This window comes from Thermobia domestica, chromosome 2, assembly GCF_964235325.1.
Source record: "Thermobia domestica chromosome 2, izTheDome1.hap1.1, whole genome shotgun sequence".
In the NCBI taxonomy this organism is placed as follows: Eukaryota; Metazoa; Arthropoda; class Insecta; order Zygentoma; family Lepismatidae; genus Thermobia; species Thermobia domestica.
The window spans coordinates 73,976,474-74,004,458 of NC_137455.1; the positions used below are offsets into that span (position 1 = coordinate 73,976,474).

Below are 27,985 nucleotides of genomic sequence, written 5' to 3' on the forward strand. Positions count from 1 at the left end.
GAAAATTTTACAATTTCTCGTTTTTTTTTTTTTTTTTTTTTTTTTTTTTTTTTTTTTTTTTGCGACGAAACAGTTGCACACAGAAGAAATACAAAAATTTTTTTGGGGGGAAGCGGGTAACTAGGTCTCACCAACCGTGAAAACAGAATTTTCAAATTCGAACCGGAAGTGCTCGAAAAAAATTCGCAAACTTCGACTTTTCAGATAAACTGATATTCATTTGTTAATTTATGTACAAAAAGGTACGCATGCGCAAACAAAACTATAATAATATATAGTTTATTTATATCCTTATGTACATACCACAACAAGAATTATAACTCTACCTGTCTCCATAGCTGAATGGTGAGGCTCCGAAGTTGACCATTTTCCATGTCTTCTACAATTCATAAATTGTACTCCGTCTTTGATGGCACATTACTTAGCGGGAAAATTTTTTTCTACAAAACAAAAAAATATGAGTCTCTTAAAAACATATCTAGTTGCTATAGAAAAAAGTTTCAACACTTTGAGATGGTGATGGTACATTTTTATTTTTAGTTTTATTTATTTATTTATTTTTTGTCTGAGTTGAAATGGAAGGCACCTTAGATTAAGTATTTATTGTGAATTTGCCATAAATACATATTTATGGCAAATTCACAATAATGCTATGAAAAATAAAACAGTATTAATAAATTACAAGAGGGTACACAACAACTCGAAATACTAACAAAATATCGAAATTGGAGTGTGGATAAAACATTAGAGGAAAAGGACGCGGTATTACTAAATTATGACGTGTTGAAGTTGGTAAATGCGTAAACAACTTAAGATCAAACTGTCTGTAACGAAGACTACAGTGGTCTGTTACATAGAAAAGTGCCGAAGTCATCTATTATTTAATCCCAACGTAATCAGATATTAGTATCTACATGAGAAAGCGTGAGTAACAGCGTAGAAATAGACTAACTTTAAGCAGATATCAAAGTGAAATGATAAAAAAAACATCCCAGGCCCGAAGCTCATCTATGTTGAAAATGTGCTCGAGTTCTGTCTCGTGGTTCAAGCGGTACCTAGTCACAATCGTAGTGACTTTTATTTATATATATATAGATTACAATAAATTTGTATGGATAGTTCCAAAACTCAGAATACTGATGGCTATGCCTTTGCAACAGATGAGGACAGTTCGAAATTAGTCTGTTTTACCTGTGTTTAATCATAATTGTTCAAAATAGATATATGGTAAGTAAATATTAAAATATATTACGTAAGCTGGTGGATTCATATATACAGTATTGAATGTATTTCAATATTCGCTTAACATACAAATCCACTTTCAACAAATTATATAATTTATATGTCGACGTTGTATTTCTGGCGTGTTGCCAGCTATTCAGAGACATTATATACGTATGTACATTTCCCTACCACAAAGGAATATATAATAATAACCACTAACACTATGCCTTTGTCACAGATGAGGACAGTTCGGTATTTAGTCTGCATCGTCTGAGTTCGGTATGTATATACTGCTGAATTATCAGGAATTATTGTCTTCGTCCTTGCGCTTCAGCTTTCACTGCGTCATTGCTGACTTACACTGACTCGGAAAACGTTATTAAAAGCCTGCAGAGCTTTCGATGTTCGATACTCTGTAAAGCTATTTTTGATGTTTTCTAAGGGACTGAACTGACCATAATTCTAATTATTTGTTTAACTCGGGAATGCGTTTAGGTATTTATTACTGCCGAAATTTTCAATGGGAACTTTTACCTTCGTCCGCGGCTTTTACATATATAAACCCAAACACACACTGCTGTTTCTAATCATGTCTCGTGGTTGGTTAAGCCTACCTGTAACGTTTGTAAACAAAATTCATAAACCATGCCACCATTGATAATGTGCAGCAAATATAATAGCTTTAAATGTTGTAACGTTCTTGTTTCAGTCACTTATTAGCTTTAAATGCTGTAACGTTCTTGTTTGTCACTTATTACGGCTTCAGTTGTAATGAAAAATTTATAGGTACAGTATGTTTGCCGGTAACAAGCTGAAAGAACTAAGTATTAAAAAACAATATCTCAGTGAATAGTAGGTAATAACTATAGAAGTTCTAAGTACACAAATGATTTGTCATTTTCACTGCTACTTCGAACTAACACGTGAACTTAAGGAACTTTTAGATGTGAAAAAAGTTCCTTAAGCTTTGGTCCCCTTGATGTAAAATCCACTCCATGTGTTGAACTCTCTTGATTCTATTTCTAGTTTTATCAGAAATATATGTGTGTATGGAGTCTTCTTTAATGGAATTGTAAGAATCGAAACTAAGTTAAGTTGAACTAGTGACTTGGAAGTATTCCCAAGAGTAACAACAATCTTCAAAAGTGCACCGATATTTCAAGTAAACTTTTGATTGCCTTTCATCAGATGCTTGAAATGTCATGACTTTTTGAACTTCATATGAACATTTCCTTGTCAATAGTTTAATATCAATGAGTTCCTTACATCCAATTAGTGAGTAGAACTCATTTAAAATTTGCTTGTGTTTCTTAAATATCGATATGCTACTTGAGAAACCAAGTGTTGTTTCGTACTTGAACTTGGGTAAAAAAAAATCAAAGATACAAGATGTCAGACAAATCAGATGTCAAACTCAAACTGACAAACAAAAAGAAGAAGAAAAAAGTATCAAACCAAGAAATAGATATGAACCAATTTTTGTTTTGGCATAGAATTTGGCTTACTCTCGTTTTCCGTTCGAAAAACACTATCGTGTAGAGATGCAAAAAAGCCGGCTTTTTTGAATCGATGGTTTTTTTCACATAAAAAGCCGGCTTTTTTGGAAAAAAAACGAGAATTTTGGAAATTTTGGCTTTTTTCATTTTCATGATTTTTCTATCCAAATAGCTTTCTTGTAGTATATTCTATAGTTAGATAAGATTTCCACGACCTGAATGCCATATTTAGCTCTGTAATTCACCATCAAGATGGATGGAGCACATATTTTACGAATTAAAGCTAACATGAAGAATGTAGTATTTGAGGGCAATTTTACAGGTTATTTAACTTTATTTTAACTTTTGAGTTATCGACATTTTTTTTCCTTCTCTAGATCATTTTAGTTTGTCATCCGTGTTTACAACGACTTATAAAAATGATAGTCGTAAACCTGGTTCGTTTGCTGAGATAAAAAATTCGAAGTGGTAGTATTTCTTTGGCATGAAAATATTAGCTTTGATAATTATGTACCATTAATCTCACCTTTTTAATAAAAAAGACAACGTCTATAAACGGTGCTAAACTGGTTTATTATTTGATATAACTTATAATATCCTTTTCTTAAAACTGTTAAGTACACAAACTCACTGACTAGGTAACCATAAAACATGTCCATATCAACAACTATCCCATAATAATCACTTACATATATTAAAAACATTCTTCTTTTGTTAATATGAAATGAACATTCTACTAAGTATAGTGCACATGTATGAGTACTTTCTGCCCAAGGTACAGGTAAATATTACTCAAACCAAAGTATTTTGTTATATAAAAATGTCGCTCGACAAAGGGACTGAATAAAAAGTCATGAATTGGCTTGGCTTTTATCTTCAAGAACCACTGGTCCGTTTACATTAGTGTTCTTACATTACATATGTCCATCATATTTTGATCGCACCTTGTGTATCTATTCATTACATTTCACATATACATATATATAAATACATTCATAACAAATCTTTCATTTCATCAATATTTATCTTTAATTACATTAATTATATTTATTTCATTATTATCCATTATATTATTAATATATTTTCTTATTAAAAATATCGTCGCTTATTTAATTAATCGATGAAAGGTACGATTTCAAAGAATGTAAAGGACAAACGTGGGTTACAAATAATATTAATCTTTAAGGGCGCATTAAATAACAAATAAGTCAGATGTTGAATTTAAAGGTATACATCGTAGCACTAAGATGTTATAATAAAGAAGAATTTCATTCAAGGTAGTCGTTGAATAATTAGTTTTATAGAATGGATCTTATTCTTAACATAATCTTTGACAATTAAGTTTTCAACACAAATCAATCTAATATAAATAATCTTTGCTTTTAATCATTTATGAATCGAATTATGATTCTTCACATGAACAAGAAAGAATAAAAATCATTTGAAAATCAATTTTCCAGTCTACTTAAAACTCTATTTAAGCATTTCAAGTATTTTTAAGAATCGTTTTCATTATTGATATTAACACATAAACTTTAAAATGAAAATTCACAAGAATCTATAACTAATATGGGTTTAACCTAATTTCATTGACGGTAATCATGTTACATTCGTACTTGCATATGAATCTAATAAAGTGCATTGTACCGCACAATCATGATTAGGTTCTACATTATGTTGTACATGTCTTTCATCGTGATTTTGATTTTGATATGAAGTGCCATCTCTTGATCTCCAATTACGTCTATCCACATAGTTCGCTGTATTTCTAGAATTTCGCCATACATTACGTCTATTTTTAAACCTATTTTGACTATATGGTCTAACATATGAATTGCTACGATTAATTAGGTTAGGCGGATTCCCTACATAACCTTGTCTATTTTGCTCACTTTGATTGCTAGAGTATACTCGGCTTAGGTTAGGTTCCGTATTATTCACACTTCGGATATTTAAATTCCGAACTGGCACCAAATGATCTGAATTATTCTTATTTTTACCCATTCCTGATTGTGGATTCAGGGCATGGTATTGAGTTTCGTAGCATTGGACAAGCATCAATAAATGGCTGAAACTCATACACTGTGTGGAAAATAAGATCTGTTGCAATTTAAATGGAAGCAAATTTCGAATCGATGCTATTATTCTCGATTCCGATTGCAAAGGATTAACAACCTTTAATTCGTTGTAGACATTTACAACAAACTCTACAACAGATTTATGCAATCGAGGATTGAAGTGTTGATTTCTCAGGGTGGCATCTCTATTTGCCAGCAAAAAGTCATTTTCATAATTTGCGATCAATGCCGCTTTGAATTCCTCATATGTACTAATGTGATCACGTATTGCTTTAAACCATAAGGAACAAGGTGGGAGTAATACATGGGGTATTAATTTCATATATTGTGATCGATCGATACACATTATATTGCATTCGTCTTGGAATTTCTCTAAGAAAGAAGTAGCATTCTCATTACACTTACCACTGAATTTGCTCATAGCTCGAATTTCACTCATCTTAACACTTAATTTTACCTTCTTTTTCTCATGCCTTGTTCTTGTTAAGTGATAGTTCCTATCCATGACGTGCTGTGTCGTCGCACCATCTACGTTTCGCTCATCAGTACTCTTCGGACAACTTTCTTCTAGTATAATATCCTCATCAGACCCCGGCGAAGGCGAGTTCATCTCTGGTGAGTGGGGCAACTCAAAGCGATCACTACCCAAGTTATTACGGTAAATGTTGTCTTTAGCCTGTAACGTTCTAATCTCTTCCTGAATAGTAGCTAACAACTGTGTATTTACACGTATGTTATTAGAATTGTTGCTGACCTGGATCTTTTGCTGTTTAATGGAAGATTCTATTACTTCTAAATCTTTTTTTACAGCACTAATTTCTTGGTTTTGGTGATTGTGCTTTTCTTGACAATCATCGGATATCCTTTTTAACTTTTCCTCGAACTGTGAGGATATGTCGTTCACCACCTGGACAATTGTCTGTTTCGTTTCATCTGATTTCTGTTCTATCCGTTCTATCCGTCTACTTAATTCTTCATATTGCTTGTTAGCTTCGTCAAACCTCAGTTCTATCTTCTGTTCCATGGTCTTGTTAGATTCGTTGAACTTCTGTTCCATGGTCTTGTTAGCTTCGTCAAACTTCTGTTCCATTCGTCTACTTAATTCTTCATTTTGTTTGTTAGCTTCGTTGAACTTCTGTTCCATGGTCGTGTTAGATTCGTTGAACTTCTGTTCCATGGTCTGCTTTATCTCGGTAGACATCTGCATCATTTGTCGCTGTAAAGCTAACAAGATTCGATCCTCCGATGTCAATCCTGGTGTTACACTAGTTTCACCTTTGTCACTAGTATTTGATTCCTGCTGCATTGTTTCGTTGTCCATTTTTCTTATGATTACTTTACCACTTCGCAATATGGTTAAGTTCGTATTCATTAACTGTAGTATAAAAGTAAATTCAACCTTACTCTTCTTCGGGAATTGAATTTACAAAGTCCTGGGTGAGGTAAACCAAAATTTTTACAACGACTTATCAAAATGATAGTCGTAAACCTGGTTCGTTTGCTGAGATAAAAAATTCGAAGTGGTAGTATTTCTTTGGCATGAAAATATTAGCTTTGATAATTATGTACCATTAATCTCACCTTTTTAATAAAAAAGACAACGTCTATAAACGGTGCTAAACTGGTTTATTATTTGATATAACTTATAATATCCTTTTCTTAAAACTGTTAAGTACACAAACTCACTGACTAGGTAACCATAAAACATGTCCATATCAACAACTATCCCATAATAATCACTTACATATATTAAAAACATTCTTCTTTTGTTAATATGAAATGAACATTCTACTAAGTATAGTGCACATGTATGAGTACTTTCTGCCCAAGGTACAGGTAAATATTACTCAAACCAAAGTATTTTGTTATATGTTTCATTTCTAAGAGCTTAGTACTCCAGCTTCTAGCACGAAAGTTAAACTTACGTTTTTCTATATATCCGTCAAAGCATACGTTTTTCAATATGTCCGTCAAACCGTATTTGCACATTTCTGTTATACTGTAGTTGTGCAATGATTTAGCAATAATTTTCCAGATACAACCTTGAATACCAATTTATACAAATAATCAATAGCGGATTTAGAAAAGTACTTTGGGGGGGGGGGGGTTCTCTGATTGTTTCATTTTCTAAAAAGTCCTAATTTTATTTGTGAGGTGCTTGAAGTTTATGAGTACAGGCATAACTAATATTTCGTTTCGTTTATATGTTTAGCAATAATCTTCCGGATACAACCTTGAAGATCATTTTATACTGAGAATCAGTGGCGAATTAAAAAAAGTGTTTTGGGAGAGGTTTTCTTACTACTAATGTTTAGTTTTTCTAAACATTCGTAACTTTTATTTGACGGGAGCTTAAAGTTTATGAGTAAAGGCATAACTAATAGATATTTCGTTCGTTTTAGACATTCCACAACTTTGGAGAACAGGCTTCAGTTCGAAAGACCGATCCTCTAACCTTCGCAAAACCGTCACTGCTGGTAATTAGTAATAATAACGATTTAAAAACAATAAGAAAGGAAGTCGGCCAACTCCTACACTCCTAGTCGGCCAGTACACGCACTATTTCTACATTCTCAGATGGAATAAAGGAAGGCTTTGTCAGAATGGTCGAATGCTGGGTTGAATCCCGGACTTCCCGATAGAAGCGCAAAAGCCAACCACTCAGTCACGTTTGTTGTGCAGTTGTATTTAGCTTAACTTAAATATATTCCGTAGTTTTTTTTTTTTTTTTTTTTTTGTTTTGTTCCGTAATGATATGTTGAATCCCTCTTGTTAAAAATTCAGAAAACTTGAGGACTGGGTAAACCGTGATGGTGGTCAAGGGCGCCCATGTTGTGGTTTCCGAGGAGGGGAAGTATAAGCGACGTTTCAAAAATAGTTTCAAATTTTGCTGTAACTAATGTAAAAATCCTATTGGATTTTCAATATTCTGAAGTACATTTTCCTCTAGGGGGGGCAAGCGCCCCCTTAACCCCCCTGATGGGGCCCTTGATGGTGGTTATAAAAAACTTGACTGTAGAATTTCAAGAATATACAGAACCATGTGCAGCCTTTAATTGTATCATACAAATCTAAGTATTTCTCTTATGTTTTATTTTAATTTTATTTTGTTTCAAAAAGAGGGTATGGAATATTTTGAAGTAAAAATACTACATACAATTTTGCTAGTTATTTGTGTATTTTTTGAAAGAAGTTTTTACTCTTAGGGTTGGCTCGTTTACACCAGCTGTTTTTTTTTTAATAACCGGTTTAAACTAAAAAAATTAAAAGAACAAAAATGCAAATCGTGTGAACTTCATGGTGACGTTTCACATGTCAAACCATCTGCATTAGTCTTATTTCCTTTTCACCTTTTAATCAAGGTGTCCCATGTTCAATTGTCGGTCGAACCACAACCCTTCTTTCATGTGTAAGCCAAGTACTCTTTCGGATGTCACTTTAAGCGAAAGTCTTCTCCTTGATAACCTCGGTATTACGTAAGGATGTTAAGCCTAAACATACAAAACGAAACCAAATTATATATTTCTGCATGCCTGTTGTTTTATAAAGAAGCGAAGGTTGCTTAAATATATTGATTAAAATTGGTAAAATTTATCGATTGCCTACTTAGCTTCCAACATTAGCTTGGATTGGACTTTCAATGATACCAACATACTAAATTTGTAATTTAATACCTCAGTTCTAGAAAAATAAACACACTGCTGAACAAGACTGCACTTATTTAATATAAAAACACATTTACACGTGACGTTTCTCACGTCTGATGAGGATCTTGGATAGAAGATCGAAACGTCACGTGTAAATGTGTTTTTATATTAAATAAGTGCAGTCTTGTTCAGCAGTGTGTTTATTTTTCTGATTTTATTCGCAAGACGTTGACTATGATTGTGTGTCACTCAGTTTTAGCGTACTGATTATAATACGTTGACCTTTAAATTTTACATGCAAATTAAATTTTACAGGATTTTCCCGTTATTGTTTTACATTTAAAAGAATGACGGGATTTTCCCGATGGCTAGGGCGGGAGTTTCTCAATTTAAGAAATTTACTGACCGGACTTCTTTAAGCTTATGGGACCTCTTCCAGCATAACCCCGTTGTTGAATAATAACACCAAGGCGAAACCAACTTATTTCTGTGAATATGTAATACAAATACATAAAGCAAAATATCTAAATCAAAAAACCTGGTTTAAACCCCAAAAAAGCCTGGTTTAAACTGCCCCCCAAAACGGGTTTTCGGCATTTTCAGAAACAACCATGGTTCTTGCCAATTCTGCTTACTTTTGTATATAGGAGGTTAAAATGTGTTTATTATATACATTGGTTAATCCTTTGGAATTCATAATGTAAAAATGTTGAAGTAAAATTGTTTAAAATATCTTTTCGAAATTCATGGTTTACTTTCGAGGTTTTATATTATTATCGGCATCAACACTTTCTGTGTTATAGAGAAGCGAAACAAAGTCTGCTTTATCGATTTAAAGCAGAATTTTGAAAAAAGCCCAAAATTTCCCAAGCAAAAAAGCAAAGCAGAAAAAAACGAGTTTTTTTCCAAAAAAGCCGGTTTTTTTCCGAGCCCTTGCATCTCTACTATCGTGAGCTTCAGATATTCTATTAAAACCTAATGTAATTTGTTCTTTCTTACGTATTATATGGGAAACTTGGGTAGATAGATAAATTTGTTCCGCATTTATGTGGAACGTTACTCGCGTGGACAATTACTCTAATAACTTCACAAACAATTCGTTCGAAGTATAAAACCTATTGCGTCCATCGATTTGCCCTTTTTCTTTCCTGTCAAGTACTGATTATCTTTGATTATTGAGCTTCTCATGTTTTTTCTTTCTTCAGAATTGAGTTATTAAATGTTTTTTCGTGTGATATTGAGAAAGAAAAGGGGGAACTTACTGTTATTTCTTCACTAAAGTTGAAAAGATCATAAAGTAGCCGAAACTTTCCCGGACAAAAAAGCCGTAGATAAAAGCTTCAGTTTTTACAAGCCCTTGCATCTCTACACTTTATTCGAACACACACACACACTGGGGCAAAAATCATGGCAACTATTTTTTTTTTCTTGAAGATACCAGTCCGGTTGGAAAATGTGACATATACAGACGAAAGAACAAGGTGTTAACTACATGTGTGGACAATGAATAACACTGAAATATCGTAACACACTAATTTATTACGGTTGTATACAGGGCAAAAGAATGACAACACACGGTAGTATGGCCTTCACGGAGCAAAAGAAGGACAACACAGTACGCATACAGTTGACATGACAAACCTGGGCCTAAAGACCCTTAAAGTAGTCCCCTGCTACTTGTACCACACGCTGCCAACGATATGGGAGACGCTGAATACCATCCGTCTCATCATTTGCCGCATCTTGTGTGAATCGGGTCACCTGTTCGCGCACAGCATTAGCAATGTCCTCGCGTGTTGCAAACCGCCTACCACGTAGTGGTTCCTTAATCTTTCGAATGAGATCAAAGTCACAGGGCGAAATGTCAGGAGAGTACGGTGGATGCTCCAATTCTTTCCATCGCCAACGTCGCAGTAGCTGCCCTACACACTCTGCTTTATGTGGTTTTGCATTGTCGTGCAGGATGATTGCACTGTCCACAAGATGCGGACGTTTCTCCCGAACGCCACATCGTACCTGTCGCACCAGGAAGTCCCTGTAGTAGTGTGCGGTCACTGTTCTGCCATGTGAAACAAAGTGGCAAACAATGACACCCCTGACGTCATACGCGACGATCACCATCAATTTGACTGGGGAAGGATTCTGACGGAACTTCTGCCTCCTTGTTGATGTAGCATGTCGCCACTCCGCGGACTGACGTTTCAGATCTAGTTCGTATACCCTGGTCCGAAATTAATCGATGGCGATTATTCGTAACAAGAATTGATCTCCGTCCTGTTGCCAGCGTGCAAGGTGGTCGGAGCATATTGCATAGCGCATCCACCTTTGAACTTCCGTCAGTGCATGCGGTACCCACCGCGATGTGATTTTGCGTAGTTGCAGCTCATTACACAAAATCCTGTGGACGGTGCGTTTCTCGATGCCTCCTCCAACTCCAGTAGTGTCCGTCGTCTGTTTTCATCCAGGAGCTGCTCGATGACGGCACGTGCTACGTCGTTCCGCACACTGACAGGTCGTCCCGAACGTTGCTCATCACTTGTTGACACACGTCCTTGCTGAAACTTTCCTACCCACCGTGCTACTGTCCGGTATGGTAGGACATTATTCGCAAGGGCTTCCACTAATTCACTGTGACATTCCATCGCATTTCTCCCTCGGAGAACGGCTATTTTGATGTAAGCGTGCTACTCAACACGGGTTACTTCCATCTCGCACGACACTCACTAACTGACTGATTTTACAGCCCTCGCTGTGCTACTACCAGCTATCACAGAGCCATCTGTTGTTCTGCATACACACTATGCCTGCAGAACTTCCACACGACACATATAAGTTTGTGATCCGCTCACATATCTGCAAGAAAAAAAAAATAGTTGCTATGACTTTTGCCCCAACCCTATATATATATATATATATATATATATATATATATATATATATATATATATATGATGCCTTCCATTTCAACTCAGGCAAAAAAATATAAAATTGTACCATCACCATCTCAGATATTGTTGAAACTTTTTTCATAGCAACTAGACATGTTTTTAAGAGACCCATATTTTTTTGTTTTGTCGAAAAAAATTTTCCCGCCAAGTAATGGGCCATCAAAGACGGGAGGTACAATTTATGAATTGTAGAAGACATGGAAAATGGTCAACTTCGGAGCCTCACAATTCGGCTATGGAGACAGGTAGAGTTATAATTCTTGTTGTGGTATGTACATAGGGATGTAAATAAACTATATTTTATTATAGTTTGGTTTGCGCATGCGTATCTTTTTGTACATAAATTAACAAATGAACGTCAATTTATCTGAAAAGTCGAAGTTTGCGAATTTTTTTCGAGCACTTCCGGTTCGAATTTTAAAATTCTGTTTTCACGGTTGGTAAGACCTGGTTACCCGCTTTCCGGAAAAATTTTTGTATCGATTCTGTGTGCCACCGTTTTGTCGCAAAAAATTCGAGAAATTGTAAAATTTTCAAAAATCGCCATTTTTGGGCGCCATTTTCTCGAAAACACCATCTTTTAAAATTCTGAAATTTTGTCAGATGGTTCACCTTTACATGAATAATAAACACACCAAATACCATTCTCGACCAATGCCTCATGAATTAACTGCAGCCTTTTAAAATTAGCGAAGTTTCGTTAACTTTGATGTCACAGTTAGCAACACTGGGAACAATAAAAGTGCAATGATTTGATGATGTTTGTGGTTCACATTCATTAAATGAAGAATAAAAGGTTTACTTGACTGTTTTTTTCATTATTTTGATCAAGAACGCTCTCTGAAATAGTAAAATGAGCCTCCCCCTACTCCTCCATTTTCTTAAACCGAAATAATCTGAGGTGGAAATTACGATTACGAAACGCACAAATTTCAAGTTCACTTACTTAAAATGGTCTTCGGAAACAAAATTTCACTGATCTTTATTATTATTATTATTATTATTATTATTATTATTATTATTATTATTATTATTATTATTATTATTATTATTATTATTTTTTTTTTTTTTTTTTTTACGTGGACCAATCATTTGTTTGTTTGGTGTCTTCTTCGCTAACAGCATGTAACTGTGCAGGTGCTCCAATAGGTGTTGGCTCACTCACAACTCGTCCAGGGGTGGATCTAGGGGGAAGAAACTTTTTTATTTTATATATAAATAAAACCGATCTCAGAGTTTGGAGCTCTTAAAATTATCTCTAAGTAGCAGTATTATCCCCTCCCCCTTCCAGAAGTCCGTCCTGGATCCGCCCCTGCGTAGCACATTGTCCATAGTCACAAATGCTGAAGGTCCATGTAGAATCATAAACAGCACTTCAACTTCACGTAATTCATGATTTATTCATAATATTTCTGCTACGCACCACTGGTTATCATACATATATGTATGTAACAAAAGTTCCTTTTTGCAGATTTCTTATTCTCATTTTGAATTGCAGAAGTTCGATTTTGGGGGAAGCTTGAAGTTAGTTCATGGTGACCCGTTACTGCCATAAAAACTTCGCCATTTTCCGAAAGCCAAAAATGACTTCGTTGAATACCAGTTACCGGTCGCATATTTTCCCCTTTTTTTTTCTTCCGGAAGTCGTCGAATTTAGTTCCAGGCAACAAAACGAGAGTAATACCCGGAGTTTGTACTTGCACTATACTCACGAATTCTTCTGCGGTTTTAGTTGGGACACGGTGGCTCAGTGGTAGAGCGTTCACTTCTGGTGCTTGGGGTCCCTTGTTCGATCCCAGCTCGCGCCGTGTGGGGTTTGTGGTGGAGAAACACCGTGCTCGTGGGTTTTCTCGGGGTTATCCCGTTTCCTCCCACTTTCTGCATTCCACCAATTCATTCATTTCTCATAATCACCGTCTTCTTTAGCCTAACTTGCATAAGCGTGGGACGTAAAACTTGAAGAATTGTTTTTTTTTCTGCGGTTTTAATACTGTGGATCTGTTTTTGCTTAAGGTTGTGCCCCGTTGCCACATTCTTTACACCTCCCCCCCTCAATACCGTCGCACAGACCCTTGCATGGCCGGTTTCACTGCGAAACCACTGCTTTATCGGACCTGTCTGCATCTCGAACATCTGAAAGCGATTTTTAAAGTGGGATGCAGCATTATCAGAAATCACTGACACGGTTTGGGAAATTGTAGACACTTATTTTCACGTATTCAAGCCTTTTTCTATAAAATATATTTTCGCTTTTCTTCGAGTATTTTTAGAATCTTGTCTATGGCTATATGTACATGAGCCGAATCGTGTGTTTTATCGTCGTTTATTACAACAAATCTGTCAGTTGTTTCATATTCCGGTGATAACTCTGAATTTCACTTTGCAGAATAACAGTCCAGTTTTCAGCGAAGTCCAAATGAAGTAAAATAGAATTTGTAACTTGAAATTTTATACGGTGCTTTTCGGTAACAATTAATTCTCTTTGGATTTTCTTGATGTAGTCATGAATTACAATTCTTACAGTTAAACCAGCAATGTACGATACAAAAACAGAAAATGGAACAGTATTTTAACGAGATAATTGTTTTCCCATATGGCATACATGACACTTTCATTTTCATCAGGATCAATAATTAAAGACTCCACACTTATTCCTTCCACTCCAGGACATTCACCACATTCTTGAAGAAGATAGTTGTCATTTTCTACGGATCATACTACTAAAGGAAATAGGTCACTCATGACAGCTTCAATACAGGCTGCACTTTTGATTTGTAGCAACGCAGTAGCAGCTAACTTAAAATTTGCACAATACACACACACACATACACACTTCCCTCGCAAGTTGCGGACTGACCCACTTTAGTCGAACATTGTAAAATTCCGAGTGAACCATTCTTATGTTGGGATTGTTCTGTTTAAAAAGTCAGTAAATTTCTTTGGAACGCGTAAGAAAACGTTTCGATTTTTTAAACTTTTTGTCCTTTTTCGATCACTGTAATGACATCGCACTTAATTGAGACTTTGTCTGGAGCATTCCAAATCATCACTGAGGTAATAGTTCAGCTTTTTGTAGATCATCAGAATTTATTGGATGGCCATTTCAAGTGAATTTAAAATTTCTGTGTTTCGTAATCGTAATTTCCACCTCAGATTATTTCGGTTTAAGAAAACGGAGGAGTAGGGGGAGGCTCATTTTACTATTTCAGAGAGCGTTCTTGATCAAAATAATGAAAAAAACAGTCAAGAAAACCTTTTATTCTTCATTTAATGAATGTGAACCACAAACATCATCAAATCATTGCACTTTTATTGTTCCCAGTGTTGCTAACTGTGACATCAAAGTTAACGAAACTTCGCTAACTTTAAAAGGCTGCAGTTAATTCATGAAGCATTGGTCGAGAATGGTATTTGGTGTGTTTATTGTTCATGTAAAGTTGAACCATCTGACAAAATTTCAGAATTTTAAAAGATGGTGTTTTCGAGAAAATGGCGCCCAAAAATGGCGATTTTTGAAAATTTTACAATTTCTCGAATTTTTTGCGACAAAACGGTTGCACACAGAATCGATACAAAAATTTTTCCGGAAAGCGGGTAACCAGGTCTTACCAACCGTGAAAACAGAATTTTAAAATTCGAACCGGAAGTGCTCGAAAAAAATTCGCAAACTTCGACTTTTCAGATAAATTGACGTTCATTTGTTAATTTATGTACAAAATGATACGCATGCGCAAACCAAACTATAATAAAATATAGTTTATTTACATCCCTATGTACATACCACAACAAGAATTATAACTCTACCTGTCTCCATAGCCGAATTGTGAGGCTCCGAAGTTGACCATTTTCCATGTCTTCTACAATTCATAAATTGTACCTCCCGTCTTTGATGGCCCATTACTTGGCGGGAAAATTTTTTTCGACAAAACAAAAAAATATGGGTCTCTTAAAAACATATCTAGTTGCTATAAAAAAAGTTTCAACAATATCTGAGATGGTGATGGTACATGCTCTGCCTGAATTGAAATGGAAGGCACCATATATATATATATAACATTCTCTATTATTGAAACAAAAGTGCAAGAACGCTAGAAAAGTGCTGGGGTGTATTGTAGTTAAATATAAAATATTCAAATATGCATATTCATATAAAATGTAGGAACGGAATGCTTACGAAAATATTGTTGGAGGGTGTTTTCTTGAATTTGGGAAAGTTTATTTCATGTACTGTATCTACAGAAAACACACTGGTTATTACATTCGTACTGTATGTTTGTTTGTTGCCTTTTTTAAATTCAATAATTATATTAATTTTTTATTAATCCTGTAGTATCATTTCCGATTTAGTTTCATTGTTGGTTTACCCTTGATTATGATTTGAACCTTTCTTCGTTCTAAGTATGTATATATTTCAACTTTAAAGTTTTTTTTTTTAATTGTTTCTTAGACATTACCGTAACATATACATATATATATATATATATATATATATATATATATATGTACAGGCGCGGATCCAAGGGGGGCTTACACTGGGTAAAGCGGCAAACTATGGCTTAGCTCCTCCCTTGATCATATCCTGGATCCGCCACTGTATATATATATATATAGTTGACAATTTCCGGAGCAATTGGTGAAGTCTTTTAAGAATTTAGATATCACCGGGTATATATATATATATATATATATATATATATATATATATATATATATATATATATAAAGAAATCCGTGTAATGTTTGTATTTTGTTTACTTAAGTTATGGTTTTCTTTGTGTAGGTATGGCGAATACCCTCAGTTGTGTGGACTTCTTCACAAATATATCAAACCAAAGGACACAATTCTAGTTGTAGGCTGTGGAAATTCTACCTTAAGTGCTGATCTCTATGATGTTGGATACAGGTGATTTTCGATATTTAAGTTATGACACGGTTTAAGACTATTAAGAAAAAGATTACTTATTTAATGCCAGGCACAATTTCATTCTAATTACTATGGTATCATATAGATATCTCCTTAGTTCTAAATAATTCTTGCTGATCGTGCTTAGGTTATACTATATTAGATTAGATTAAATTACATTAGATTACTCATCATTCTGTAGACCATATTACATGTACGTTTGTGCAAAAGGTATAGAAATCGTCAGTGTTTAAAACAGATACAATACTTAGAACAAATAAAATCTTCTTCTTTTAAGAACTTAAGAAAAATACATTAAAAAAAATTCTACAATCTGGGGGCCGCTGTGGTTCAGTGGTAGAGGGTTTACCTCTGGTGTGTGAGGTCTTTGATTCGATTCCAGCTCGCGCCAAGTGGATTTTGTAGTGGACAAACACCGTGTGCGTGGGTTTTCTCGAGGTTCTCCCGTTTCCTCCCACTCCACCATTTCATTCATTTCTCATCATCACCGTCTCCTTTAGCCCACACGGCATAACCGTGGAACGTAAAACTCAAAGATTTCATTTCATTTCTACAATCTATATAGTAATAATGTATATGAACTTAATTACTATTTCAGTTACTGTATATATGTGTACGTTTGGTACTTGTATTTACCACCTGATATATACAGTAGGGATTTAATTAGTTTTTGAAGTTGCACAATGACCTGCTTGGATATTCATTTACTGTTAAAAAAAATAAAGTTTTATTTAATAACCGTTTAGGCACTGAATTGACAAAGGAACTCGTCTAATAAGTATATATATATATATATATATATATATATATATATATATATATATATATATATATATATATACACCCAGGCAGCTTATTATACAGTTTTACACCTATATAGATACGTGATTTTCAATATGCAGATGGTCTGTGATACACAGTAGATAAGTTATTTTTTTTCACGCGTAGGATAGTTGTATCATAATCTCTCTCTTAATATTATCCAAATGATCCCAAGTAATTTTAAGTAGTTCAAATATGTACAAGGAAGGAACGGTCGTCATACTCAATGATTCAAATAATTTCTTATATCTGATGCGTTTTTGTGATTTTGTAACGATTCTTATGACATATTTTTGTAGTTTGAATATATTCTGAAGTTGTGGCGAAGACTCCTAGAAGGCAATACTGTATTTAATGTGAGAATAAAATAGAGCATAGTACAGGGACATAGATTCAATATTGTGACTAAGTTCATATTATGTACATAGCCTAGACTTTTTTCTTTAGTTTGTCTTATGTGTTCTTATCATGAAAATTTATCATCCGAATACATACCTAAAAATTTATCATCCGAATACATACCTAAATATTTATCATCTGAATGCATACCTAAATATTTTACGGTATTAGTAAATGTCATTATTCACGGCTATCTGCGGTAATTATGATGTTCTGTGAGATAAATGGTAGTAGTCACACGTGTTTATCTGCATTTAGTTTTAATGTATTTGCCGAAGCTAAGGAATTCACGAAATTATATGTCCCTTAATGTGCTTATGTGTTTTGAAGAACTCATGGATGGTAATAAATAAAGATTACTCGGGACATACCTAAGGAGAGCGAAGTAGGATTGCCACCTTTCGGTAAGCCTAAAGCGAGTCACACTTTTCGAACATGTAATCGATGGGTCTCGTATCTAAATTGTACCTGGAACAATTTATTAAGAAAAGTAAAAGGAAATACATAAATTAATGAGTGAAAATTGCATTGGAAATTTACATTAAAAGTTCGCACTGCAAAAATTTCTTAGCGTCAACTTCTTGGCGGCCACTTGAGCAGAAGTTATGAATCTGCAAAAATAAAGAATAACATTGGTGGTGATTTGACGACTTGATATCTCTATAGTCGTTGGTCATGGGTCAAAATTTACAAATGTTACTCACATTTTTTGTCAATATTTATGATAATTTGCAGGGCGGGGAAAAATCATGATTTTTAAAAATAAAAATCATTTTTGTTAATGTTTTATTTAAATCATTTTTTCTTTAAATCACATCTTTCTTGTCGAATAATACAAGTCGTGAATTGAAGAAAAAAATTAGGAAATAGTATTAAATGTTAATTATGCCATTTAAGTGAAAATATTGAGGTTGAATTTTAAATTAATCCACAATCGCAAACCTATTTCAATCTCAAATAATGTGTCTTAAGTATTAAGGAAAAAGTACAGCAACGTTTATCAACATGGCACTTTTTTCACAAAAGTTATTGATATTTGGCAGGGACATACGTTAAAAGAATCTGGTGGTCCAGAACTAGCTTCCGGCACGAAATGCATAAAATACGTATATTTCATCTAAAGTTATTTAAAATGTACAAGAGTTTTAAGTTTCGGATAGGAAGTCGCACCCCTCTAAATACTCACCTATTATCTGGAAACAAACAAACAGCATACAAAAGAATTTTTGTCTTGAATGTCCATGGTGATTTTTCCGATGGAGTAATTAATGATCTACAAACCCTATGTTACAGAGAGAAGAAATCGGGATTTCTCACCTTACTCGTTCAAAACGAGATTTTCCGTAATCATCTTCTGCACGAAACACTAGTTTTCATACTGTGCTGTACATACGTTTAAATCTCATTGTTCTCTTCCATAATCGAAATAACAGAAACATGCGGGATTTCCACTTCAAATTAATTTATTTCCGAATTTGATTTAAATCAACGATTTTATTTAAAAATTCAGGTGATTTAAATCAATCCACTTGGCGTCCTGCCATATAATTCGTTATTTTTACACATAAATTCGGGATACTGCAAATTTTCTCAAAATTCGGGATGTCCAGCCTAATTCGGGACAGATGGCAACCCTAGGTTGGAGTAGAGGTTCGCACTTAGCGACTTCGAAATTTAAGGTAATGATGTAGTAAGACTACACCCTGGTTTTCTTCACTTCCTATATAGCCCTAGGTACCCATTTTAGAGAGGCTAGGTAAGCTCAGCCACCTTGGAAGGAGGATAAAGCGATAGAAATTTTGAGCCCTCACTAGAAATCTGCCCCAGATCGTCCGGTTAGTAAATAGGCGTAGTAGATTAAGAGCATCTGATTTAGGTGCTCAAGTTTCAGGCATATTTTAACGTAGTGTTGCTTCGTAACATACTAAGTGTATGAATAGAAAACTTGTGAATTACAAAACAACATGCTGCTATAGTATTTTTTCCATAAATATATAAGTTAATTAACTTTGTATTTGAAGAAATATATATATATATATATAAGTAGTAGAAAATGGATCGATCTGGGACAACATAGAACAGCATAGAACAACTCAGGAGCCCCTGGGAAATTGAGCACCTTACACCGTGAGCCCACGGTCTTTTACGACCTCCATTTTAGGGGTGAATTTATTCCCTTTTATGAGCACTTTTTAGGGGGTGTATTCGTTCTCTTTTACGTGCACATTTTTAGGGGGTGAACTCGTTCTCTTTTATGAGCATATTTTCCAACCCCTATTAACACATAGCAGAACATCAGACTACGTAACATAACGAACACATAGAAGAGAAGATAACACATAACACTACGTAACACACAGCAGAACAGATAACACAAAAGAGTACGTAACATAACAAGGGTGTACTCGTTCTCTTTTATGAGCATATTTTTCAACCCCTATTTTAACATAGGAGATAACACACAAGATTACGAACACATAGAAGAGAAGATAACACATAACACTACGTAACACACAGCAGAGCAGATAACACATAAGAGTACGTAACATAACAAGGGTTCAACCCCTATTTAAACATAGCAGAGCTAATACAAGAGTATGGCTTATTTTCCAACCCCTATTTTAACATAGCAGAGAATACCTAATATTCATTCCCCTACGAACACATATAAGAGCATAAGACTACATAACATAGCAGGGTGAACTCGTTCTCTTTTATGAGCACTTTTTAAAGGGTGTACTAGTTCTCTTTTACGACCTCCATTTTAAGGGTGAACTCGTTCCCTTTTATGAGCATATTTTTCAACCCCTATTTTAACATAGCAGATAACACATAAGATTACGAACACATATAAGAGCATCAGACTACGAAACATAGCAGGGGTGAACTCGTTCCATTTTTCAACCCCTATTTTAACATAACAGAAATGACATAAGAATACATAACTCATTCCAACCCTTATTTTAACATAACGAGCAAAGATTACAATCGAACACCCACGGTCTACAGATAATCATTTTAGAGGGTGTATTCATTCATTCTCTTTGATGACCATTTTTTCCACCCCTAATGAAATTACATAGGAGAGCAGATAATACATAAGATTCGTTCCCTTTTATGAACACTTTTTAGGGGGTGAACTCGTTCCCTTTTATGATTACTTTTTCAACCCCTATTTGAACATTTTAACATAGCAGAAATGACATAAGCATGTCCTCAAACTACTGACCATCGTGAACAAAGGTCAAACTCGAAAACGAAACAACATATCGAGGTGCTGTTTCCACATTTAGCAATTGGTCATCAAAAAAGTACTGACCATCAAGGTCAAAAATTAAAACTCGAAAACAGAGCCACATTTAGTAATTGGTCATCAGGTACTACATGTCCCAAAATTAGTGGCCATCGAGGTCAAAGGTCAAAATACTTAAAACCCAATAACTCGAAAACGGAGCCACATACTCAGGTGCTGTTTCCACATTTAGTAATTGGTCATCAACAACTACAAGTTCCAAAATAGTGGCCATCGAGGTCAAAGGTCAACATACTTAAAACCTAATTATTCGAAAATGGATCCACGTATTGAGGTGCTGTTTCCATATTTAGCAATTGGTCATCAGGTACTACAAGTTCCAAAATAATGACCATCGAGGTCAAAGGTCAAAATACTTAAAACCTAAGATCTCGAAAACGGACCCACATACTCAGGTGCTGTTTCCACATTGAGTAATAGGTCATCAACTAGTACTAAATGTGGAAACAGCATCTCAATATGTGGCTCAGTTTTCGTGTTATTAGGTTTTAAGTATGTTGACCTTTGACCCCGATGATCATTATTTTGGAACTTGTAGTAGTTGATGACCAGTTACTAGATGTGGAAACACCATCTCAATATGTTGCTTCGTTTACGAGTGATTGGGTTTTAAGTATGTTGACCTTTGACCTCGATGATCATTATTTTGGAACTTGTAGTAGTTGGTGGCCGATTACTAAATGTGGAAACAGCACCTCAATATGTGGCTCAGTTTTCGTGTTATTAGGTTTTAAGTATGTTGACCTTTGACCTCGATGATCAGTACTTTTTAACATGTACTAGTTGATGACCTATTACTAGATTTGGAAACAGCACCTCAATACGTTGCTCTGTTTAAGGGTTATTTGCGTTTAAATATTTGACCTTTGACCTAGAGGGTCATTATTTTTGGAACTTGTAGTAGTTGACGACCAATTGCTAAATGTGGAAACACCACCTCAATATTTGGCTCCGTTTTCGAGTTATTAGGTTTTAAGTATTTTGACCTTTGACCTCGATGGCCACTATTTTGGAACTTGTGGTACCTGATAACCTATTACTCAATGTGGAAACAGCACCTGAGTATGTGGGTCCGTTTTCGAGATCTTAGGTTTTAAGTATTTTGACCTTTGACCTCGATGGTCATTATTTTGGAACTTGTAGTACCTGATGACCAATTGCTAAATATGGAAACAGCACCTCAATACGTGGATCCATTTTCGAATAATTAGGTTTTAAGTATGTTGACCTTTGACCTCGATGGCCACTATTTTGGAACTTGTAGTTGTTGATGACCAATTACTAAATGTGGAAACAGCACCTGAGTATGTGGCTCCGTTTTCGAGTTATTGGGTTTTAAGTATTTTGACCTTTGACCTCGATGGCCACTAATTTTGGGACATGTAGTACCTGATGACCAATTACTAAATGTGGCTCTGTTTTCGAGTTTTAATTTTTGACCTTGATGGTCAGTACTTTTTTGATGACCAATTGCTAAATGTGGAAACAGCACCTCGATATGTTGTTTCGTTTTCGAGTTTGACCTTTGTTCACGATGGTCAGTAGTTTGAGGACATGCTTATGTCATTTCTGCTGTTAAAATGTTCAAATAGGGGTTGAAAAAGTAATCATAAAAGGGAACGAGTTCACCCCCTAAAAAGTGTTCATAAAAGGGAACGAATCTTATGTATTATCTGCTCTCCTATGTAATTTCATTAGGGGTGGAAAAAATGGTCATCAAAGAGAATGAATGAATACACCCTCTAAAATGATTATCTGTAGACCGTGGGTGTTCGATTGTAATCTTTGCTCGTTATGTTAAAATAAGGGTTGGAATGAGTTATGTATTCTTATGTCATTTCTGTTATGTTAAAATAGGGGTTGAAAAATGGAACGAGTTCACCCCTGCTATGTTTCGTAGTCTGATGCTCTTATATGTGTTCGTAATCTTATGTGTTATCTGCTATGTTAAAATAGGGGTTGAAAAATATGCTCATAAAAGGGAACGAGTTCACCCTTAAAATGGAGGTCGTAAAAGAGAACTAGTACACCCTTTAAAAAGTGCTCATAAAAGAGAACGAGTTCACCCTGCTATGTTATGTAGTCTTATGCTCTTATATGTGTTCGTAGGGGAATGAATATTATGTATTCTCTGCTATGTTAAAATAGGAGTTGGAAAATAAGCCATACTCTTGTATTAGCTCTGCTATGTTTAAATAGGGGTTGAACCCTTGTTATGTTACGTACTCTTATGTGTTATCTGCTCTGCTGTGTGTTACGTACTCTTATGTGTTATCTGCTCTTCTATGTGTTCGTAATTAAAATAGGGGTTGAAGAAGTGCTCATAAAAGGAAACGAGTTCACCCTTAAAATGTGCTCATAAAAGAGAACGAGTTCACCCCTGAAAAAGTGTTCATAAAAGGGAACGAATCTTATGTGTTATCTGCTCTGCTGTGTGTTACGTAGTGTTATGTGTTATCTTCTCTTCTATGTGTTCGTAATCTTATGTGTTATCTCCTATGTTAAAATAGGGGTTGAAAAATATGCTCATAAAAGAGAACGAGTACACCCTTGTTATGTTACGTACTCTTTTGTGTTATCTGTTCTGCTGTGTGTTACGTAGTGTTATGTGTTATCTTCTCTTCTATGTGTTCGTTATGTTACGTAGTCTGATGTTCTGCTATGTGTTAATAGGGGTTGGAAAATATGCTCATAAAAGAGAACGAGTTCACCCCCTAAAAATGTGCTCGTAAAAGAGAACGAATACACCCCCTAAAAAGTGCTCATAAAAGGAAATAAATTCACCCCTAAACTGGAGGTCGTAAAAGACCGTGGGCTCACGGTGTAAGGTGCTCAATTTCCCAGGGGCTCCTGAGTTGTTCTATGCTGTTCTATGTTGTCCCAGATCGATCCATTTTCTACTACTTATATATATATATATATATATATATATAGGGAGCAGAAAATTTCGGTGTGGGGAATGCTAGGTGTAAAGGAAGATTTGTTGTAGTAGACTGTAAAATCCATTAGAAACTTAAGTTTGAAGATAAAGGAGCGTATTAGTTTTAATTTCAAACTTTGTGTAGAACTTACTTTTACTGTGTACTATAACGATTTTTTTAAAAAAAGTGTGTAAAAATACATGCCTCTACTAAAGTATCTACGCCTGATTGGAGGAGATGTCAATAAGGAGTCAATAGGGTTGCAGTACTTGTTTACCTTAACTTAAGGCAAACAAACTGAAGTGACTGATTGGAGGAGAAGTCAACTATTTGTAAACTATTATCTGATAAAGCCATCCTGCTTTATATTGCCCGTTCCACTAAGACTTTTTTGATCAATATATTTTTGCATCTTACATATGTATATACAGAGTGATTCTTTTAAAACTCACGGATTTCATTTGGCTCTAGAATATCTAACTGAAGTGCGATTTTCATGCGGTTTGTTGCAAATGATCAAGGAAGGATGGGGGATTTATGGGACTATGTTTACTTGTTTAAATTCATATGTTTACTGGTTTAAATTCATATGTTTACTGGTTTAAATTCATCCGGGGTAATATCGAGCAGGCCGCAATAAAAACAGCAAATATTCGCCAGAATACCTTACAGTACGAATGAGATATTGGATATTTGAAGCGAAATTGAAGAATACAAATTAAGTGTTAGTGAGAATACAAATTAAGTGTTAATGGTAACACACATAAATCACATGTTGAATAGCTATAACCGGTTTCTCGCTACAAACGACAGAAAAGTCGGTAACTGACATCTTGCACAACATCCGCCAGCGGCGTCCGATGCTAACCTGTCTCATTCTGAAGCGATCCTGTTTCTTGCAATTTATTCACTAACGACCATGCGTGTAAATGCCCTTTGCATAGCAACAACAGATTCCGTTCCCTAAAAACTTTTTTTTAACGGTAAAATCACGTTGCTCCAAAGAGTACATTATTGTAACTGTGTCCTGATCAAATTGATACAGTAGCACAGCATAATTCTCAATACAACGGCCCAGTTTCTTGTTTCTTCTTGACCTTCGCGAGGTTGCCATCTAACGAAGAAACTTAAATCTCCATACCGCACCTCACCTAATTCCAATTGTAAGGTACACTGGCGAATATTTACTGTTTTTCTAGAGGCGTGGCCGATATTACCCCAAATGAATATAAACCAGTAAACATAGTCCCATAAATCTCCCATCTCTCCTTGATCATTTGCCACAAACTGCACGAAAATCGGACTTCAGTTAGAAATTCTAGACCCAAATGAAATCCGTGAGTTTTAAAAAATCATCCTGTATATGATCTATGATGTACTATATGAAAGGTGTTTTTAGTTGTTTCTATAACTATTCTCTGAACTTATAGTTGTAATTGTTTTATTTGTGACAAGAAGTGTCAGAGGAAAAAAAAAAAAAAAAAAAGCTTTTCTTGAAATAGGTAATAACATTTTATTCGTTACATTTTATTGTTTTCGTTTTCACAGTATAAGTGTCGTCAATTATCGTAAGTTGTAATATTCAATAGGCCTATGTATTACACCGAATCTACCTTACACCTAAATTTCCCCACATCGAGTTTTCCGCACACCAAATTTTCTGTACACCGAATTTTCCTACACTTATATATATAATTTTCAGGCAGATAACAAATATTGATGTCAGCCATGTAGTTATCAAGCAAATGCAGGAATTGCATAGTTCGTCTCGTCCCGAGATGGTATTTCAAGAAATGGATGTTTTGGACTTGACGTTTGAGAATGGTGCTTTCAGTTGTGTCCTGGATAAAGGTACTTTGGACGCATTAATGCCAAACACTGAAGATGAAACTCAGAAAAGAATTACGAAAATGTTTTCTGTAAGTAATTGTTCGGTATTTTAATACAATAGTAATTTCCATGTCATGAAAGGTTACTCCCTACTTTCTTGACCTGTAAGTACCAGGGTCGATATGGATATGTAAAGAACCGGTAGGCTCTGTAGGTCACGAATACATTGGTTTCGATGTCGCAAAGTGATGTGTGTTCAAACAGGAGTCGAAAAACCAATCAGCGGTCCCGACAGTGTTGTAGTCACTTCTCGGGTCACTATGCGCCACTGGAGAGGCTTCCGGTGGAGATCTTTGGGCCTATCTTCATCTCCAGACTCAGAAGCATAATTCTATGCCGCACATTACCCATGAAACCACAGAGATTCAGCAGGACCCCCACAAGAAGTGACGATAACCGACTTAGAAGCACAAATTGTTTACTTAGGCCGGTGACCGACAAGCCCCTCGGGCATTGTGGGTATGGGAAATCGTGCATACAACCTAGTTTCCGAATATCCGGATGTCGGATTTGAAGTTGTTCCAGTGCCAGGAGTCAAAATAGCCAGACTCTACTGATTGCTTTCGGCTATTTTGATCCATGGATCAGCTGAGCTTGGTTCGTGTGTATGTATGTGTTTGGTATGTGTGTCAGGGAAGAAACTGAACTGTGCTTCTCCCATAACACACTCCTAGCTACGGGCCTGTTGGATATCACCACTAAGCCCAAGAATGAGTTCCAACTGGAACCAAACCAAGCTTAGCTGACGTATTTTGTCGAAATAGCCAAGAGCGATCAGCAGTGTCTGGCCGTTTTGAGCTCTGGCACTGGAACAACTTCAAATGTGACACCGGGATTTGCATATTAGGAAACTATCGTGTCTTTCCGTTGTCCCCATACCAGGGTTGGCTGGTTTACACCAACTTTTTTTTTGGGGGGGGGGGGATTAGTCTAAACCAAAAAAGAAAAATGTTCGTAAAAGTGTAAATGTTCGTAAAATATTGAACACACATTTGTGGGTTGTCACGTTTCACTCCCGTATATTATTCGTATTATATTGAGACCTAAATTTCCCATTCATTACCCAAAGATATTATACTACAAAAGCAACTTTTTTTTTTTTTAATAAGCTTATGAGTGTTTCTTTTGTGATTTTTTATAGCTTGTTATTATTGTTATGCAATTGCAATCAAAGAAAATTCTAAATATTGTTTTGTTTTAATAATGTTTACTGTTTACTATTAATAAAATACATCGAAATGCCGTTCTTTGGGGGGGGGGGGGATTATACAAACCCCACTAGAGGCATTTACTGAAATCAGAAGTATCTTTGGTATCTATTTATGTATAGATGGGTCAGAGCCAAAGTGGACTCAAATAATTCATATCTTTATTCACTTTTCTTACTGATATGCAAATTAAGTCGTCGTATTTCTTTAACTTGAACTAATAAAAATTGTAGTGAACTAACTTGGACTAAATTAGTTCTTGTGTACTCTACAGTATTTTGAAATTGTCCATATGTAATTCTGTATAATGGTTTCACTTGTGGAACTGTATATCTTTTTGTCATTCTGAAACGACTCTTGACAATTATGTTAATAAGTATGTAAAGATTAGTGCAAGGTATTTTTATCAGGAGTCTTTCGTGAGTGAGTCGGCAAACTTATCCAATTTGTGGCCAATTAGTCCCGGTTTTGAGTTCAAATTGAGAATTTCTCTCGGATGTAAGCCGAGAAGCGGTTTGGATTCCGCTTTAAGCTTATGTGACCCCTTCTGGCATAACCCGGTTGTTGTATAATAACACCAAGGCAAAACAAACTTATTTCTGTCCATATGTGATATAGATACATAGAGCAAATTATTTAAACAAAACAAAAAAAAAAAAAAAAAAAAAAAAAGGTTTAAACCCAAAAAACTGGTTCAAACAAACAAAAAAAATTTAAACCAAAAAATGGGATTTTTGTTTTTTTTTTTTCAATAAAAACCATGGCTTTTGTCAACCCTGCCCCATACCCAAAATGCCTGAGGGACTCGTCGCTCACCGGAGATACGCGCCCCCCATAAGTAAACAATCTGTGCTTTTGGCCGGTTCCCGTCACTTCTTGGTGGTGTGGTTTCATGGGTAATGTGTGGCATAGAATTATGCAACATAGTCCGGAGATGAAGATAGACCCAACGATTTCCACCGGAAGCCTCTCCCGTAGCGTACGGTGACCCGAGAAGTGACTACAACACTATCGGGACCGTCGATCTGTTTTCCGACACATGTTCGGACACGCCTCACTTTGCGACATCAAACCAACGTATTCGTAACCTACAGAGCCTACTGGTTCTCTACATA

At 35.4% G+C, this 27,985-nt stretch overlaps 1 protein-coding gene across 3 annotated transcripts in view; it reads left to right on the forward strand.

Annotated features, from left to right (window-relative positions):
- The window catches only part of LOC145672826 (eEF1A lysine and N-terminal methyltransferase homolog), a 98,292-nt gene that overhangs the window by 12,728 nt on the left and 57,579 nt on the right, over positions 1-27,985 (forward strand). The window contains exons 2-3 of one of the 3 annotated variants that reach the window (XM_081741977.1): positions 16,174-16,296; positions 25,475-25,691. In XM_081741977.1, coding sequence (XP_081598103.1) covers positions 16,174-16,296; positions 25,475-25,691 — 340 coding nt within the window. Of the gene's footprint in view, positions 1-16,173; positions 16,297-25,474; positions 25,692-27,985 lie in introns of those variants that run through there. The other 2 variants (XM_081741992.1, XM_081741984.1) reach the window with 2 other exon arrangements.